A 17,320-nucleotide genomic window follows, 5' to 3' on the forward strand; every position below is an offset into this window, starting at 1 on the left:
CCTTCAGAGTAAATATAAAGTAGTGGAAAGGCAGAAACAAAAACAAAATAAATCTCATTGAAAAACAGCTCACACAAACAATGAAACATAACCATGTGTAACAGATGAGAACTAGGCATTAAAACTGGGGTTGGTAGGGTAAGCAGATGGAAAATGATCAGGGACCTTGATTGTTAATGCTGGTGAATCCAAGGTCCTAAGCTTTGGCACAAAGCAACCCTTCTTATTCATTCAACACATCTGTATGGAGCCAAACATTGTGCCAAACTCTGGGATTCGGCAGCAAAAAAGACTCTCAGGGCTTATTCTGTGACCCTCTTTCCAGACAAACTATATCCTACCCAGGTCCATGGCTAATCATCATTTCGATGTTCTATTTCAAGGACAACAGTCAGTGCTTCACACATTTGATATGTTTGGTCAACTATGTGGCATATCAAACTTCAGGCAGCATGAACTGGTTTTGGAACATTTTCAAATTTCACCAAAATATCAATATACTTATAAAATTTACACAAACAAAGCTAAAAGTGAAACAAAAATTTTAACTACTTAATAATGAAAAGCATAACTCCAAAATAATAATGAGAATATCATACGAAGATTTATGAGCTATGGTTAAACTCCACACAACTCCATTTTTTTTTTTTTTTTTTTTTACTAGGGAAATACACACTTATTAGAAAGCATTATCAATAAACAGAGTAAACTTCAAAGGTTGAAGTGAGACAACTGGAGAAAGAGAAAACAGGACATTGGAATATTTTCACATGACAAAGCCTCCCTGAAGATTATAATTAGCCTCCCTCCCCACTTTTGTGCTGGGTGAAAATGACTGTCAAATTGTGAAGAAAAACTCACAGCCCGAGTACTTTATTTTTTAAAAAAGAATTTGAAAATATATTACTATGGGTTCCTCTTAATATCACCAAAGCAAATAGAAGAAAAACAAGAAAACGGCCAGGCACGGTGGCTCATGCCTATAATCCCAGCATTTGGGAGGCCGAGGTGGGTGGATCACCTGAGGTCAGGAGTTTGAGACCAGCCTGGCCAATATGGTGAAACCCCGTCTCTACTAAAAATACAAAACATTAGCCGGGCATGGTGGCGTGCACCTGTTGTCCCAGCTGCTTGGGAGGCTGAGACAGGAGAATTGCTTGAACCCAGGAGGCGGAGGTTGCAGTGAACAGAGATCCCACCACTGCACTCCAGCCTGGGCAACAGAGTGAGACAATGTCTCAAACAAACAAACATGAAAATGTAATAAAGATAAAAGCAAAAGTTAAATAATAAAAAAGAAAACAGAAGATTGTATAAATCTAAGTGTCGTCTCTGAAACTATAATAAAACATCCAACCTCTAGCTAGAGTTACCAAGAAAAAGAGGAACACAGATACATACAATTAAAATTAATGTACACAGATATTAAAAGATACATATTGTTGTACTTTAATGAAAAATTTTACAACCGCAGATGATTTTCTAGGAAAGGGTAATATGTGACATATGAAGAACACTTACAAAATGAATCTAAAAGGCAAAGGACACAACACAACTCTCAAAGAACTAAAAATGGGTCAGTAAATAAGGTTCTCTAGCTGGGCGCGGTGGCTCATGTCTGTAATCCCAGCACTTTGGGTGGCTGAGGCGGGCAGATCATCTGAGGTCGGGAGTTCGAGACCAGCCTGACCAACATGGAGAAACCCCGTCTACTAAGTAAAGTACAAAATTAGCCTGGAGTGGTGGTTCATGCCTGTAATCCCAGCTACCTGGGAGGCTGAGGCAGGAGAATCGCTTGAACCCGGAAGGCAGAGGTTGCAGAGAGCCGAGATTGTGCCATTGTACTCCAGCCTGGACAACAAGAGCAAAACTGTCTCAAAATAAATAAATAAATAAATAAAATAAAAATAAGGTTCTCTGTCTACCGTCTTTGGCCTGGGCTGTGCTGGGCTGGGTGGAGAAATGGTAGGGAAAATGACTCTCATTCACTATTAATTGAAACAAAATTTATATAGCTTTCTTAGAGTAATGTATAGAGAAAATATGTATAAAAAATCTTAAAACATACACACTTTTGATTTAGCACATAGTCTCTTAGAAGTTATCTTAAAGAAACTGTAAAGCATATAAACAAAAATTTAGCTTCAAGAATATTTATATGGTGAAAAATTGGTAACAATGCAAATATTCATAAAAGAGGATATTAAATAAATGTTACCATTCTTCCACGAACAATCATATTATAGATTAATATTTATTGACATGGAAACTGCTAATTTCCAGAGGACATTTAAAAATGAATAACAAACTGGGCCACAGACAGCCCTTCAGCACAGTTTACAGCAAAGATTGCACAGGCCATATTGGTCACAGTGCAATGAAAAGATAACATGAGTAACTTTTGGTTAAAGAAGAAATTGAAACTTCTATTTAAAAATATCCAGAAAATAAGAATAAGAGAATATTATATATCAAATATTATGAAACGACAACGTTCTATTCACAAATAAATTTATGAGGTTAGAAACACTACTAACATTCCTAAAGAAAGCAGGCAGAAAGAATATATGATAAGGTTAAAAGTAGACACTAATCAGTATAATTAAAAAGATCACTTTTAGAAGCATGCCAAATTCTATACCTTACAAAAAATACTTTCAAAAATTCACATTCATTGCTGAAGTATTTATAATAGTAAATACTGAAATAAAGTTAATGTTAAGAAAGGTGTGATTGGTTAAATACACCAGGATATATCATACATCTAGTGTATCCTAGAAGTTTTTTTTTTTTTTTTTTTTTTATCAGACAGGATCTCACTCTGTTGCCCAGGCTAGAAAGCAGTGTTACAACCTTAGCTCAATGCAACCTCTGCCTCCTGGGGTCAAGGGATCCTCCCACCTTAACCACCTGAGTAGCTGGGATTACAGGTGTGTGCCACCACACCCGGCTAATTTTTGTTATTTTTTGGTAGAGACCAGGTTTCACCATGTTGGTCAGGCTGGTCTCAAACTCCTGACCTCAAGCGATCTGCCCACCTCAGCCTCTCCAAGTGCTGGGATTACAGGCGTGAGCCACCATGCCTGGCCATATAGTGGAATTTAATGCAGGTACTTTTTAAAAATTATACTTTAACAAAATTAGCTGGGCATGGTGGCACATGCCTGTGATCCCAGCTATTCGGGAGACTGAGGCAGGAGAATCATTTGAACCTGGGAGGTGGAGGTTGCGGTTAGCCAAGATATCGCCATTGCACTCTAGCCCCAGCAACAAGAGCAAAACTCCGTCTAAAAAAAAAAAAAAATTATATTTTAGGGACTTCTTTAATGATGTAGGAGAAATGTGCCAGGTTCATTAAATGAAAAAATTAGGCTTCAAAATATGTCTATAAAGATGCATATCAGGTTGGGCGTGGTAGCTCATGCCTGTAATCTCAGCACTTTGGGAGGCCGAGGCAGGAGGATCACTTGAGGTCAGGAGTTTGAGACCAGCCTGGCCAACATGGTGAAACTCCGTCACTACTAAAAATACAAAAATTAGCCGGCCGTAGTGGCGCACACCTGTAGTCTCAGCTACTTGGGAGGCTTGAGGCATGAGAATCGCTTGAACCTGGGACGCAGAGGTTGCAGTGAGCTGAGATTGTGCCATTGCACTCCAGCCTGGGCAACAGAATGAGACACTGTCTCAGAAAAAAAAAAAAAAAAAAAGATGCATATCAGAGTCTGAGAGTCTTAAGCAGGGGGCCAAAGAGCATACAAAATTGTGGTCATGTGGCCAGGCACAGTGGCTCACGCCTGTAATCCCAACACTTTCGGAGGCTGAGACAGGCAGATCACCTGAGGTCAAGAGTTCAAGATCAGCCTGGTCAACATGGTGACACCCCATCTCTACAAACAAAAAAATCAGCTGGGTATGATGGCAGGTGCCTGTAATCGCAGCTACTCTGGAGGCTGAGGCGGGAGAATCACTTGAACCTGGGAGGCGGAGGTTGCGGCGAGCCAAGATTGAGCCATTGAACTCCAGCCTGGGCTACAGAGCAAGACTCTTCTCAAAAAGAAAAAAAAAAAAAAAAATTGTGGTCATGTGTATTTTGGTCAGGGAGACTTACAACTTTCATTAGCTTCACAAAGATATCTGTGACTCTCAAAAGGTCAAATGCCACTAATAGACATCAAGATGGTATCCCTGGGCTATCTCTTGGTGGTAAGGTCATGGAGAATTTTAACTTTCTTCCCTATGAATTACTAACTTTTATACAATAAAAATGTATAATTTTTTATTAATAGAAGGGAAAAGTTTGTCTCTTATGATTGCTTCTATACTTTTAACAAAGTCTCATTAAAAGAACACCTCCCTCCTTTTTTAGAAGTCTCATTAAAAAAACACCTCTCTCCTTCTTCCCAACAGCACGTGCACGCACGCGTGCACCCACACACACACCCACACACAGACACGCATGCGCGCGTGCGCACACACAGTTTAGAGGAGTGTCAGATATAACAGAACATTTAATTTTTAAAATTCTTCAAGTCATCTCAGAAACCTAAGAAATTACAAGCAATGAACATTGGATATTTCTCAAATCTAGAAATACTTGTTTAAGACGTGCCTGTGGACTAGAGAGAACAAGTCCTGCATATTACTGCCAGACTGTCCTGCCACTTTAATTTAAAGTGGTCCTAGGTCTTTATCCCTTTTTGATCAGAAACCTTTTCTTTCTTTCTTTTTTTTTTTTGAGACGGAATCTTGCTCTGTCGCCCAGGCTGGAGTGCAGTGGCCGGATCTCAGCTCACTGCAAGCTCCGCCTCCCAGGTTCACGCCATTCTCCTGCCTCAGCCTCCCGAGTAGCTGGGACTACAGGCGCCCGCCACCTCGCCCGGCTAGTTTTTCTTTTGTATTTTTTAGTAGAGACGGGGTTTCACCGTGTTCGCCAGGATGGTCTCGATCTCCTGACCTCGTGATCTGCCCGTCTCGGCCTCCCAAAGTGCTGGGATTACAGGCTTGAGCCACCGCGCCCGGCCGAAACCTTTTCAATTAAAAAAAGTAAGTTTTAAATTAAATAGACAATGAAAAAAAAAAAAAAATATATATATATATATATATATATATATATATACATGTTACTGCCAGGATTTGGGTTTCACTGGCATGCTAGAGTTATCTGTGGAGTGAAAAACAGTGTGAAGGTAACAACAGTGAACCTCATGTTCCAGCTATTTGCCATACTAACCAGTTCCAGCAGAAAATGAGGTCGTAGCAAAAGCATCACCTTGGGTTGACTGAAAGCCTGGGATCAAACTCTCAGCTGAGCCTCCAAGCTTCTCGGGATGTTTGCCTGGGGAGACAAAACACCACTCAGTTCATTCTAGCAGAATCTTGTGAGGCACACACACCGCAGAGGTGAGGGGCATTCTCTGAACTGACTTCTGGACTTGACTACTTTTACTGCATTATGGCGACACATTCAAAGGTCCTTGTCTAGGCATTGCAATAACTGAGAGAACAGCTGAGAAAAAAAAGGAGATTGTTAACAATCAAAAGAGAGCATATCATCAGTTTTGCAAGATGAAAAGGGTTCTGGAGATTGGTTGGTTGCACAACAGTGTGAATGTACTTAACACTACGGAACTGTACATTTAATGCCTCCCGCCCTCACTTGTAATCTATTCACTTTATATAGCTCTAATGAGTTTGATGATCTGCTTTCCACGTTGGAAGCAGTTTAGGAGAGTAAATGAGAAGAGGGAGTGGTGGAGATGGCAATAATGAGATGTTATGAGGGATAAGCATAACGACAGTAGCTTAATGTGAAAGCTGACAGCTGAACAGTAAAGAAAAGGGAGAGGAAATTATTAAAACTCAGGGGCTAGTTATTTGGGTGCAAAAATACTACAATTTTCAATAGTCTATGGAGGTATTTCTATTTACAGTCCAGAATAACAACTGGTATACATAACAATGAAACAAAGTTGCCAAAGAAAGTTAAGTACTATGCCCTGTCTTCTGTTTAAAAAAGCAAGAAAGTAATAGGAATTTTTTTTTTAACAGACAGGGTCTCACTCCGTCACCCAGGCTAGAGTGCAGGGGTAAATTCATAGCCCACTACAGCCTCGACCTCTTGGGCTCAACTGATCCTTTCACCTCAGCCTTCCAAACAGCTGGGACTACAGATGTGTGCCAGGATGCCCAGCTAATTTTTTAAATTTTTTGTAGAGATGGGATCTTGGCATGTTTCCCAGGCTGACCTTGAACTCCTGGGCTCAAGTGATTCTCTTGCCTCAGCCTCCCAAAGCACTGGGTTACAGGCGCAAGTCACCACAACTGGCCTTGGAGTTTTAAAAGATTTCTATTAAATGATAGTTAAAGCCAAAATGTTTGGCCAATAGCTCATACCACTCAATTGGTTCTCATCACTCCTTTACCCTGTGCCCTTATCTACATTGAGAGTACTCTTTTTATTAGAGTACTTGCTAACATTATTAGAATTATTAGAATTATGCATATTAGAATTTGTTCCAAAGTGTGTGCATGTGCCTCTGTGTGTGTGTGTGTGTGTGTCCTGCCTTCCAAAGTAGACTGCTCTTCAGCAGAAGTATATCTTCTATTTATTTAATCATCTTTCTGTGTAATACAGTAATACAGAACTCTGATCATAGTGAAAGAAAGATTCAGTGTCCATGTGAAGGCACATTCATGGACAAGCGGTGCCAACTTTCTGGGACAATAAACCAACCTAGGATAAGGGAACCATCACACTCCTCCAAGGAGGGACCATGCCTGATGCTGTTATCCTGGACTATGTCACAAACCTTTCCTACAAGTTTCTTCCCTAAGCATCACACTCTCCTTGCTGCCAGCCACAATAGATCAGGATTTCCTGAAGATGAGGACTTCAGGGCCATGGTAAAAATAAAAACCAATTTGTATGCATACTCTGAAATCAAGCCAAAGGCCCAAGCCTACGTTTTCACATGCATACCCTTCTAGAGTTACGATTCTTTCTCATTCCTGGTTATTTCTTACAATCAAGAAGCACAAAAAAAGACACAGCTTACTCACCTTCCCCCAGCTTGGCAAAGTCCTTGTTTAGCAGTTCTTCAGCTGTGAGTTTGGAGAAATTATCGTCATCGAAGGGATTCCACGTAGAACCTTCTGAAGGATTATAAACGTTTTGTTGAGAGGTCCGAGGAGAGCCTGATGGAGTGGTGGTTGCAGACCTAGGTAGGTTCCCACCCCCACGAAACAAAAAGATATAAAAGTTGAACAAAACAAAAAGGGTCAACTTATTTTCTCTTTGTTTCAGGATCAAATTCTTTTCTGGGTCAAACCTTCATTTTCTAGGTCAAACCTTCATTTTCCACCACAGTTTTTTTTTTTTTTTTTTAAGGTAGAGTTTTGCTCTTTCACCCAGGCTGGAATACAATGGTGTGATCTCGACTCACTGAAACCTCCATCTCCCTGGTTCAAGCGATCCTCCTGCCTCAGCCTCCTGAGTAGCCGGGATACAGGTGTATGCCACCATGCCTGGCTAATTTTTGTATTTTTAGTAGAGACAAGGTTTCACCATGTTGGCCAGGCTGCTCTTGAACTCCTGATCTCAGGTGATCCACCCGCCTCGGACTCCCAAAGTGCTAGGATTACAGGCGTGAGCCACTGTGCCCGGCTCACAGTGTTTTCCTAAAAGGGCTTTCCACAGCACCTGAACAATTTCCACAGATACCCATTCCACTTTATGAAATGAATGTCTCCTTTCCTTCATGACTCACTACCTCCCACTACTTCCTCAATCTCTTGCTTAGCTTTTTAGTCTTATCTGCAAGTTGTTTCAGTTCAGGATCTAAAAGCAACCTGTTCCTAGACTTGTGTACCTTGTGGTGACCAGCATAACATCTATAATAACTGATCCCTAGATGGGCAGGAAAGAGGTCTAGCTAGGCTGCCTCTCATCTCTCAGGATCCAGCATGCATAGAGTTAAGGGCCACCATCACAATTAAAAAGAAATAAAGACAGTTAACACTACTTTGTGCATCTAAGTATCATTATATAATTTTCTTATAAAGTCTCTCAACTTCATTGAAAGATGTTAACTTTAGAGTGCATGGTTCCAAGACAGTTAAGGGTCTGAAATTGCATTTACTCAACACTCATCAAAATCTACTCGTCAGGCACAGAACCAGTCACTGGGTTTCCAAAGGTTGACTAAGACATGGTTGTTGTCTTGGAGAACTCACAAACCAGTTCAATCAGACATACAAATAATGAATGACAATACAATGTCATACAAATTCAAAAAAAGGTTCAGATAGCAATTATACATCATATCAGAGGAAGGGTCAAGGAGAAGTCAACCTCTGACATGGATCTTGATGAATAAATGAACATTCCCTAGGGGGGCAAGGAGGAGCGCGGCAGTCCCAGGAGAGGGCATAGGAGGAACAAAGGGCTTGGGAAGGTGAAGAGTGGCAAGCCTGCCTGTGAAACATAACAGGCCCTCTGTGTGAAGCAGGGTGCTCAGCTATCATCCGACAGGTAATCAGGAGCCAATGAAAGATTTTCAGCATGGAGAGACCCGGTCAGATCGAGAGTTCAGAAAACACACTGCAGAACATGGAACAGGTGAGAGAATGAGAACAGTGGGCCAAGCAGGAAAAGATTTCTTAAGATTAGTGTGGCCCATGCACTAAAGACAAATTCACAGTTGCTCATTAAACACAAGTACATGCAAGATGTATGTATGTACATGCAAGAAGCCAGAAAAATAAACAAACCAGAAAAATAATTAAACAATCACACACAAGTACGCACCACTGTATTTGCATTACACACATCTACACACCTACGCAAAGAATCACACACTAGCAGCTGCAGACAGACCTCGCTCACAGAGGTAAGAACAACAAAGAGGAAGCACCACATACTTGGACTTATTGAGACTGGCCTCAGCTGCAGCTGCCTGGAGCAGCTGGGTTGATTTGCTGGCAGGGACCCCAAAGACGGCACTGTGGGTTACATCACTGAGAATACGCCTGTGCCCAGCACGTTGGGTTTTGGGGGATGAGGGTGGAGTGAGAGATCCAACTTTCTGCCCCTGGACGGCAGGAGGTGGGGTTGTCTGAACCTTTGGCTGTTGTCTTACTGGAGCTTGAATCTGCCAGGAAGAGAGATGGAAAATGTTTCATTAAATTCAAAAAAAAAAAAATTAAAGGAAAAACAAACAGATAAGCATAACAACAAAAAATGCCACATAAGTGCTAACATGAGACTCAAATGGCTAATTTTATCAATAACGCCCAGAAAGAAAAACCCAGGCTTTGACAATCTGTGCTGCAACTTTGAGACTGATAACAACATGGTATTTGTCTGATACACATAAATTTCAATCTTCATCAGCAATAACATACAGGGTAACCATAAGTTAACCATATTCAGACCAAAGTATAAGAATGCAAAAGCTAATTCAGGTGTAAACATCTCGAATTTACCATAAAGGACCACGTTCTATTTCTGGAGTCACATACAAACTCATTCAGAATGCTTCCAAAGGGCAGGCAACAGATCTATCACTACAGGTAGAGGCCAATGAAGACATATCTCCAGCAAAACACATTTAAGCTGAATGATTTCTGCTAAGAGAATCCTCGCTCTCTGCCATAACGAGACCACAGGTTGGGAGTGAATCAGAGAGAATTCTACCGTGATTCATAAATGTTACTGCTTGTTTGTTTTAAACTTTTATTTTAGGTTCGGGGTACACGCGCAGGTTTGTTATACAGGTAAACAGGTAAACTCGTGTCACGGGGGTTTGTTGTACAGATTATTTTGTCACCAAGGTACTAAGCCCTAGTACACAAGAGTCATTTTTTTGGATCCTCTCCCTCCTCCCACCCTTCACCTTCAAGGAGGCCCCAGCGTCTGTTGTTTCCCGCTTTGCATCCATGAGTTCTCATTATATAGCTCCCATTTGTAAGTGAGAACATGTGCTATTTGGTTTTCTATTCCTCCAATAGTTTGCTAAGGATAATGGCCTCCAGCTCCAACCATGTTCTTGCAAAGCCTCCATCCTCCTTCTTTTTATGGCTGCGTAGTATTCCATGGCGTATAGGTACCACATTTTTTTTTTATCCAATCTCCCACTGATGGGCATTTAGGTTGATCCCATGTCTTTGCTATCATGAACAGTGCTGCAATGAACATACACATGCATGTGTCTTTAGGGCAGAACAATTTATATTCCTTTGAGTATACACCCAGTAATGGGATTGCTGGGTTGAACAGTAGTTCTGTTTTTAGCTCTGTGAAGAATCGCCACACTGCTTTCCACAATGGGTGAACTAACTTATACTCCCATCAAGAATGTATAAGCATTCCCCTTTTTGTTTTGTTGTTAAGGCTCTTTATTTCATTGATGGGATGGGTATATAAGACCCTATTTCTGTGACAACTCCTAAGAAAATACATAGCATTAGTTTAGTGGGATTAACTTGTTTCAATCTTCAGTTTGGACATAATATTGAAGAACTGGCAGAGAATATAATAAGAAGAAAGAAAAAAAAAAGGTGCTGATGATGACTGAGCTAATAATACAAGGACTCTTGTGATATGGGCCATTTTCAAAACAGGCCAAACTGCCACCACAGAACAACATACAGGTGAGACATCCTTGTGACCACATGAATGGTCCTTAAGCATTAGTCACCTATATTAAGGAAAATGAACAAAAAATGTTAAGAAAGCCACCCAACCCCTTTCTTTTACTCTAACAACCTAGAGATAAAATAACTTCGGATATAAAATGCCCCAGGGATTTCACCATCCCTACCCTCCAGTCCCTCCTCTCAGATTAGAGTTGCTGCTCCAAGCTGCAACTCAGTTCACCTGCAGTATCAGTGTCTATAAAGGCAGGCCCTGAGAGAGTTTAAGGAAACTAGACTATCTAGATACCCGGGTCAGGATGCTTCTAGCTTGGGATATTGACTGCCCTCATCTTGTACTCAGGACTTGGAAAATTTATTTAAGGCAGACTATGTACACGTGTCAGTATTCCATCCACTTTACCAACAGGCTGAATGTTACAATATAAGGTTCTAATATCAATCAGAGGTTAGAAGGGTAACAAAGCTGCCCTGCTGCAGGAGAGGCCAAGTGCTCTGTGAAGACAACCACAGCTCCAGCTCCACAGCTTCCTCTGGGGGTCCAGAGTGAGTTGTGCCTGTAACAGTTGGCTGAATACTACCACACATAGGTGTCAGAGGGCTTTGAGGACATACTGAATTGGCTTATTTCATGAGACATTCATTAATCTGAAAAGAATACTAAACTGTTGGGTCCTTTTATTTTGAAGAGTCCAGTGACAACTCTATTCCGAGATGAAGGACTGGAGGGAAGCGATGGTGAAATCCCCAGGGCATTTTACATCCGAAGTTGTTTTGTCTCTAGGTTGATGGCATAAAGGAAAGGGGTTGGGTGGTTTTCTTACACTTGGAGAACATTTTTCTCTTCTGTTCTCCAAATGCAGCACACTGAAGATCAGATGCCTCCTTCAGGACATCTTGCCCTATAACAGCAATCTACAGACACTAAGTGGTTTGTACCTGTTCAGCTATACCTCTCAGCAACCCGGGCAGACAGTTTTACTTCCACTTAGAATTAAAGAATGTGAGAGTTTAATGGGACCTTAGAAAACGCTGACTTCAACTCCTGTACTGAGGACAAGAGCTCATTCAAGGTCACAGTGTTAACTGGAAGCAGAACCCATGTCTCCTGACGATGGCTCAGGACTCTTTTCTGCACTATGATGCCATCCCATCCAGACAGGATCGGAAAGTGGGAGGAGGGAGAGAGAGACCATAGGAGACGGAATACAAAGACTCAGATGTTTATCTTGCTGAAGATTTTTAAAAAAATAAAATATGTAATTATAAAAGGAGTATAATCACATCAAGAAATGTAAGAATACAGAAAAGAGACTTCTATTCCATCACTCTAATACAACTAGATACAATTCTTATCTTTTTGGTACCTTATACTTTAAGTCTCTTTTCAAGTATATGGTTTCTCCATAATTTCACAATTCCTTTAACATTACCTCATGAGCATTTCTTTTCATACTGTTGTACAGACTTTATAACCATGTTTTTTAATGGCTGCACAGTTGGGTTCCTCAGCAATTTAAGCTGCTTCCATTCTTTGGGCTATTATTACCTTTACCTTCACTCACTTGCTTCTCTAGAGTAGCCCTGCCAAGACTCAGCGGAGACAGGGATGGGTCAAAGCTGAGAAGCTCTACGGCTCCTGGCCAAAGCATGTTTCCGCTCTGTCCCTAAAACCAACTATCCCAGAGCAAAGTGTTCAAAGTATTTGTTCATCCAGAGAACATGGAGAAGGTTCATAATTCGTTCCCAAGAAAGTGGACACTTTTGTCTAGAAAAAGCACAGGGGAACCTCATAAGAAGTGTAGTCAGTAGCAGTTGATCATTTTATCACCCTGGATGAGCATCTGTTATAATTAAACTTAAACACAGATCAGGATTCTTTGATTACTGCCCCAGCCCCACAACCATCAGTCTGTATGTCTTGGGCAATCACTTTCTAGTCTGTGCCTCAGTTTCCAATTCCATAAAATGAGGAGACTGAACTGGAAATTAAGGTCCCTTCTAGCTACATCATGCACTAATTTTTTTAAAAACTCTTTTTCCATGAACAAGAGGAACTTTACCTCTTGTTGAAAATACAGAGACTCACTGTCTATTCCACGCCTGCAGGAAGTCTGAGTTGTTTTAGAAACAAAGGTGTAAAGACACTAAACACACACTTAGCTGAGACTTAAAGAAGACAATCTACGGCACTGCTTCCTTTCGAAGGGATGCAGGTTTTCTGGTTTAAGATGGAAGACAAAACTCTATTACAGATCAATCCTCAGAAAGATGGTTTCTTACTTTTCCTTTGTCTAGTGGTTGGACTTCCCTGGGAGTAACAGGGTAGCTGTGACACTCTATCAGCTGCGTATGCAAAATGTCTTTTTCTAACACCATAAATTTTTCTATCACTATCACTCAGAAAAATATGACTACAGAAAAAAAAATCCACTTATTAAAGGCCAAAGCATGATGTGCCTGTGTGTGTTGAAACTGTAGAGGACAATTAGACGAGGGGTTCTGATGCCATACTCAGCCAATATCTAAAAGTGGACATGCCCAATTTCTAAATTGACAGGATGGCTCAAATGACTGGATACTCAGATGCTCTGGTACCCAGGGTGATTACACCAGGGTGAATGGTCCCAGGTAAGCAGGCCCTTGACGGGAGCTGCAAGGTAAACTTAAATAATGTGATTAGTAATGTCATCCAAGACAAAGAATAAACACAACATGGAGGACTCAGGGCCTGGAAAGGGCACAAAGGATCAAACTGCCCCTTGAAGAAGAGAAAGGGATTAGCTTTAATCCTGCCTAGGTCCTTGACTGTTCAAAGTGACAGTGAGAGAGATGACGAACAGATCTTCCTGCTAGCCTAGTTTCAGAGAGATAAGAATTACGAAGGTTCTTCATCAGTAGCCTAGAATGATCTTTTTAAAAACCTCTATCTTCTACAGAACATCTCATACTATTCTTGGATATATCAAGGACAGATCAAATATTTGAACCACCCAGGTGGGAAAGCATCCTGACCCGTCATCCGCTGCTGCCATCTTTCCCACCCTTTCCCTAACTCTCACTGCACACTCCACTGCTTTTGTGCTCTGAGCTCTGGTTGATTCTTACCGCTGGCTCCTGGGCAGGGGCTGGCTGTGGGGCTGCAGCTGGCGGTGGCTGGGGCTGCTGTCCTGCTGCCACAGTGGGCTTTTGCTGCAAGGCAGCCTGCTGAGTCATCAGCTGTTGTTGATGCAGGGCTGTGGCCAACTGTTGCTGTTGCTGTTGTTGCTGCTGCTGCTGCTGGTAGAAATTCTGCATTAGCTGCTGTTGAGAGCCTCCTTGGGACACCACAGGGAACTGAGCAATTGCTGGTTGCTGGGTTGCTGGATGTACTGCCTGAAACTGAGCAAGAAATGAGAAGATGAATAAGGGCTTGTCCCAGAATAAGAGTCACAAAAGACAAATGTCTCAATAACAATGAAGACCAGTGCTAAAGCCAAAGGCAAGGGCAAGTAGAAAAGTCTTGAGGCTAGGCCTAAAATCTCATGATGGAGACCTCAGGGCATTAAATACAACACAGCAGCAGTCCCTTACACTGCTAGGCTCCATCCATTGCACCAGGCTGCCTCTTGCACTACAGACTGGCCTTCCAAGTGGGTTTCCGGGCCTTGCCTAAGAGAAGCTATCTGACTAAACATCATGTGACTTCATAAGTTAGAGTATAGCAGGAGCTAATAAACGATCTCCTAATCATAGAGGTAATCCTTCTTATACAGGGATTTAAAGCAGCCAAGATTAAAATGCTTCCCTACCTGAACAGGTTGAAGCAAATGATGACACAGAAAAGAATAACCTAAATGTTAACTCAACTATTAAGACTCATCTCAAGTCTTACTAAAAATTATTTCCCAAGAGCTCTATTTTTATTAAACTTCCTTAAACATTCAAAATAGCCCGTATACTCTATGATGCTTCTTTTTTTGTTGTTTGTTTGAGATAGTGTCTCGCTCTGTTTGCCAGGCTGGAATGTAGTGGTGCAAGCAATCTCGACTCACTGCACCCTTGACCTCCTGGGCTCAAGTGATCATCCCACCTCATCCTCCTAAGTAGCTGATATCACAGGTGCACACCACCATGCCTGGTTAATTTTTTTTTCTTATTTTTCATAGAGACACAGTCTCACGACGTTGCCCAGGCTGTTTTGACCTCCTGCGCTCAAGTAATCCTCCCGCTTCGGCCTCCCAAAGTGCTGAGATTACAAGCATGAGCTGCTGTGCCTGGCCCACACTTCTTATATGTCTCTCTAATCCCCACTGTTAGGGGCTATGTGCTACATACACAAACAGCGCTCAAAATAAGGGCCTGCCAATGAACTAAGGTCAAGACTATATCTGTGAACATCCTGTATACTTTATGTAGTTACTAGAGTCAATTGGGAGGATACTGTTTGTCTACTGGGGCAAGGTTAAAGGGTTAACAAATTAGAAGATGTCAAAAAAAAATAGCTGCCTACTTATAACAGCAAAATACTGGAAACAACCCAAATGTCTATCAAGAGGAGACTGGCTGATTAAATAAACTATGATAGATATATCCTGAAGGAAATATCTAATAGAATACTCTCAAGTTGTAAACAAGAATGAGCAATACCACTATACATGAGTTGGCGGGGATGAACTTTTGCAGATTTAACTCTGAAACTATGTAAATGTTTTACACATCTACAAAACAGAATTAAACTAAAATTTAAAAAGCAATAACTAAAAATCAAAAGCAAAACAATGCAAATAAGCCGGTGTATCAAATTGGTAGCTGAACGCTCCAGAAAATAATGTGCTAAACATTCTAAGGGTAAAATGGGCAAGGACATCTTAAACCGTTTTCAGTAATCATATGGTTATTGCTATTTTAAAACGATAGAACAATTAATTAACTATGTTAATGCTGTTAAGAATCAAGATTTCCAGATGAAAACACAACAAAATCCAAGAAATTAAACAGAAATCCAGTAATTCAATATCCAGATTAGGAATATAAATCTCAATTCATAATGCCTATTCTCTAACAAAACAAAACAAAACAAAACATATTTTCTAATTGTCCACTGAGAAGGCCTAGAAACAACAACCAATCCATTAGGCAAATGGTATCTCTAGCATCAAAACTGTGGTTTCTAAACATTATTTCCACTAAAAGAAACAGAGCTCCTAAAAAAAAATAGATGATTTCAAGTCGAGGGCAGCATGATCCTAGAGGCCAGCATGATCCTAGATAGCAAGGAAATCATTAAAGACCACTGGAGTTACCAGACTTCCACTGGCCAAAGTTGGGGCAATCTGAGCTTTAAAATAAATACATTTTTTAAAACCTTAATATGCCAGGCATGGTGGTATGCACCTGTAGTCCCAGCTACTCGGAAGGCTGAGGCGGGAGGATCGCTTGAGCCCAGGAGTTCTGGGTTGTAGTGTGCTATGCTACTTGGGTGTCTGCACTAAGGTCAGAATCAGTATGGGGACCTCCTGGGAGTAGGGGACCACCGGGTTGTCTAAGGAGGGTTGAACCAGCCCAGATTGGAAACGGAGCAGGTCAAAACTCCAGGGCTGATTAGTAGTGGGATCCTGCCCGTGAACAGTCACTGCACTCCAGCCTGGGCAACACAGCAAGGCCCCATCTCTAGTAAAAACAACAAAAAAACCAATGTATTCAAAGGTATCAAATAAGTTAAAATCTAAGAATTCCTAATGATACTAAACTAAACTAAACAAAAACCTCACTGTTCACCTTTGGATGATAAGAGAGAACAAATTTATTACTCTGAAAAACTAGTAAACGAAGGAAAGAATCAAGTGTTTTTCCTGCCTTTTCTGTACAAACAGTACCTCAGGGTAACTAAAGAGTTGATGAAAAAATTTCTTCATGGAAAACGTCCAGCCCTCAAATGAAGAAGGAATGTTAGACTATCACTGTGCCATCCCTGATGAATTGAGGAACTTGGCAAATGATCAGTGAAGGCTGCTAAGCTAATGGGGAGCATTAAACAAATGGATCAGACAGACAACACCTCAATACACTGATTGATCTTTTTTTTTTTTTCCTTTTTTTTTGGGAAACACAGTCTTCAGGGAAATCTGAAAGTAAACGCTCCCTGATCTTAATATCAGTGAAACAGAGGCCAGTGAGACATTACAGACCTCCTGACATGACACAACAGGAAGAACAAAGAACTGTCAAACTGACTCAAATACTGAGTAAGCCTTGAGAAATTACCAGTGTACATGGAAGATGATCAAACATATCAAATGACACCACAGTATGCAATCAGCTAAACCCAGAATGCCAAAAATTCCACGTGACAAATAATCCAGTTTCTCTGAAAAATTAAATGACAAAAAGCAAAAAAAAAAAAAAGAGGAACCTATGGATAAAAGGGGACTTAAAAGATATATCAGCCAGCCGCATAGGCTAATGCATGTAATTCCAATGCTTTGGGAGGCTGAGGTGGGAGGATGGCTTGAGGCCAAGAGTTTGAGACCAGCCTGGGCAAAATAATGAGACCCCCATCTCTATCAGTAAAAATTAGCCAGGCATGGTGGCACATGCTTATAGTCCTAGCTACTTGAGAGATCCAGCTGGGATGATCACTTGAGCCCAGGAACTGGAGGCTGCAGTGAGCTATAACTGCACCACT

General features: G+C 41.1%; 1 protein-coding gene across 6 annotated transcripts in view; it reads right to left on the minus strand.

Annotated features, from left to right (window-relative positions):
• The window catches only part of AAK1 (AP2 associated kinase 1), a 181,693-nt gene that overhangs the window by 37,255 nt on the left and 127,118 nt on the right, over positions 1-17,320 (minus strand). For 5 of the 6 annotated variants that reach the window (XM_023223914.3, XM_023223913.3, XM_023223912.3 and 2 more), the window contains exons 13-16: positions 13,762-14,034; positions 8,920-9,152; positions 7,060-7,217; positions 5,231-5,335 (exon numbers count right to left, since the gene is read on the minus strand). In XM_023223914.3, coding sequence (XP_023079682.1) covers positions 5,231-5,335; positions 7,060-7,217; positions 8,920-9,152; positions 13,762-14,034 — 769 coding nt within the window. The remainder of the gene's footprint in view (positions 1-5,230; positions 5,336-7,059; positions 7,218-8,919; positions 9,153-13,761; positions 14,035-17,320) is intronic. The other variant, XM_023223910.3, reaches the window with a different exon arrangement.

Source organism: Piliocolobus tephrosceles, chromosome 15 (assembly GCF_002776525.5).
Source record: "Piliocolobus tephrosceles isolate RC106 chromosome 15, ASM277652v3, whole genome shotgun sequence".
Lineage (NCBI taxonomy): Eukaryota > Metazoa > Chordata > Mammalia > Primates > Cercopithecidae > Piliocolobus > Piliocolobus tephrosceles.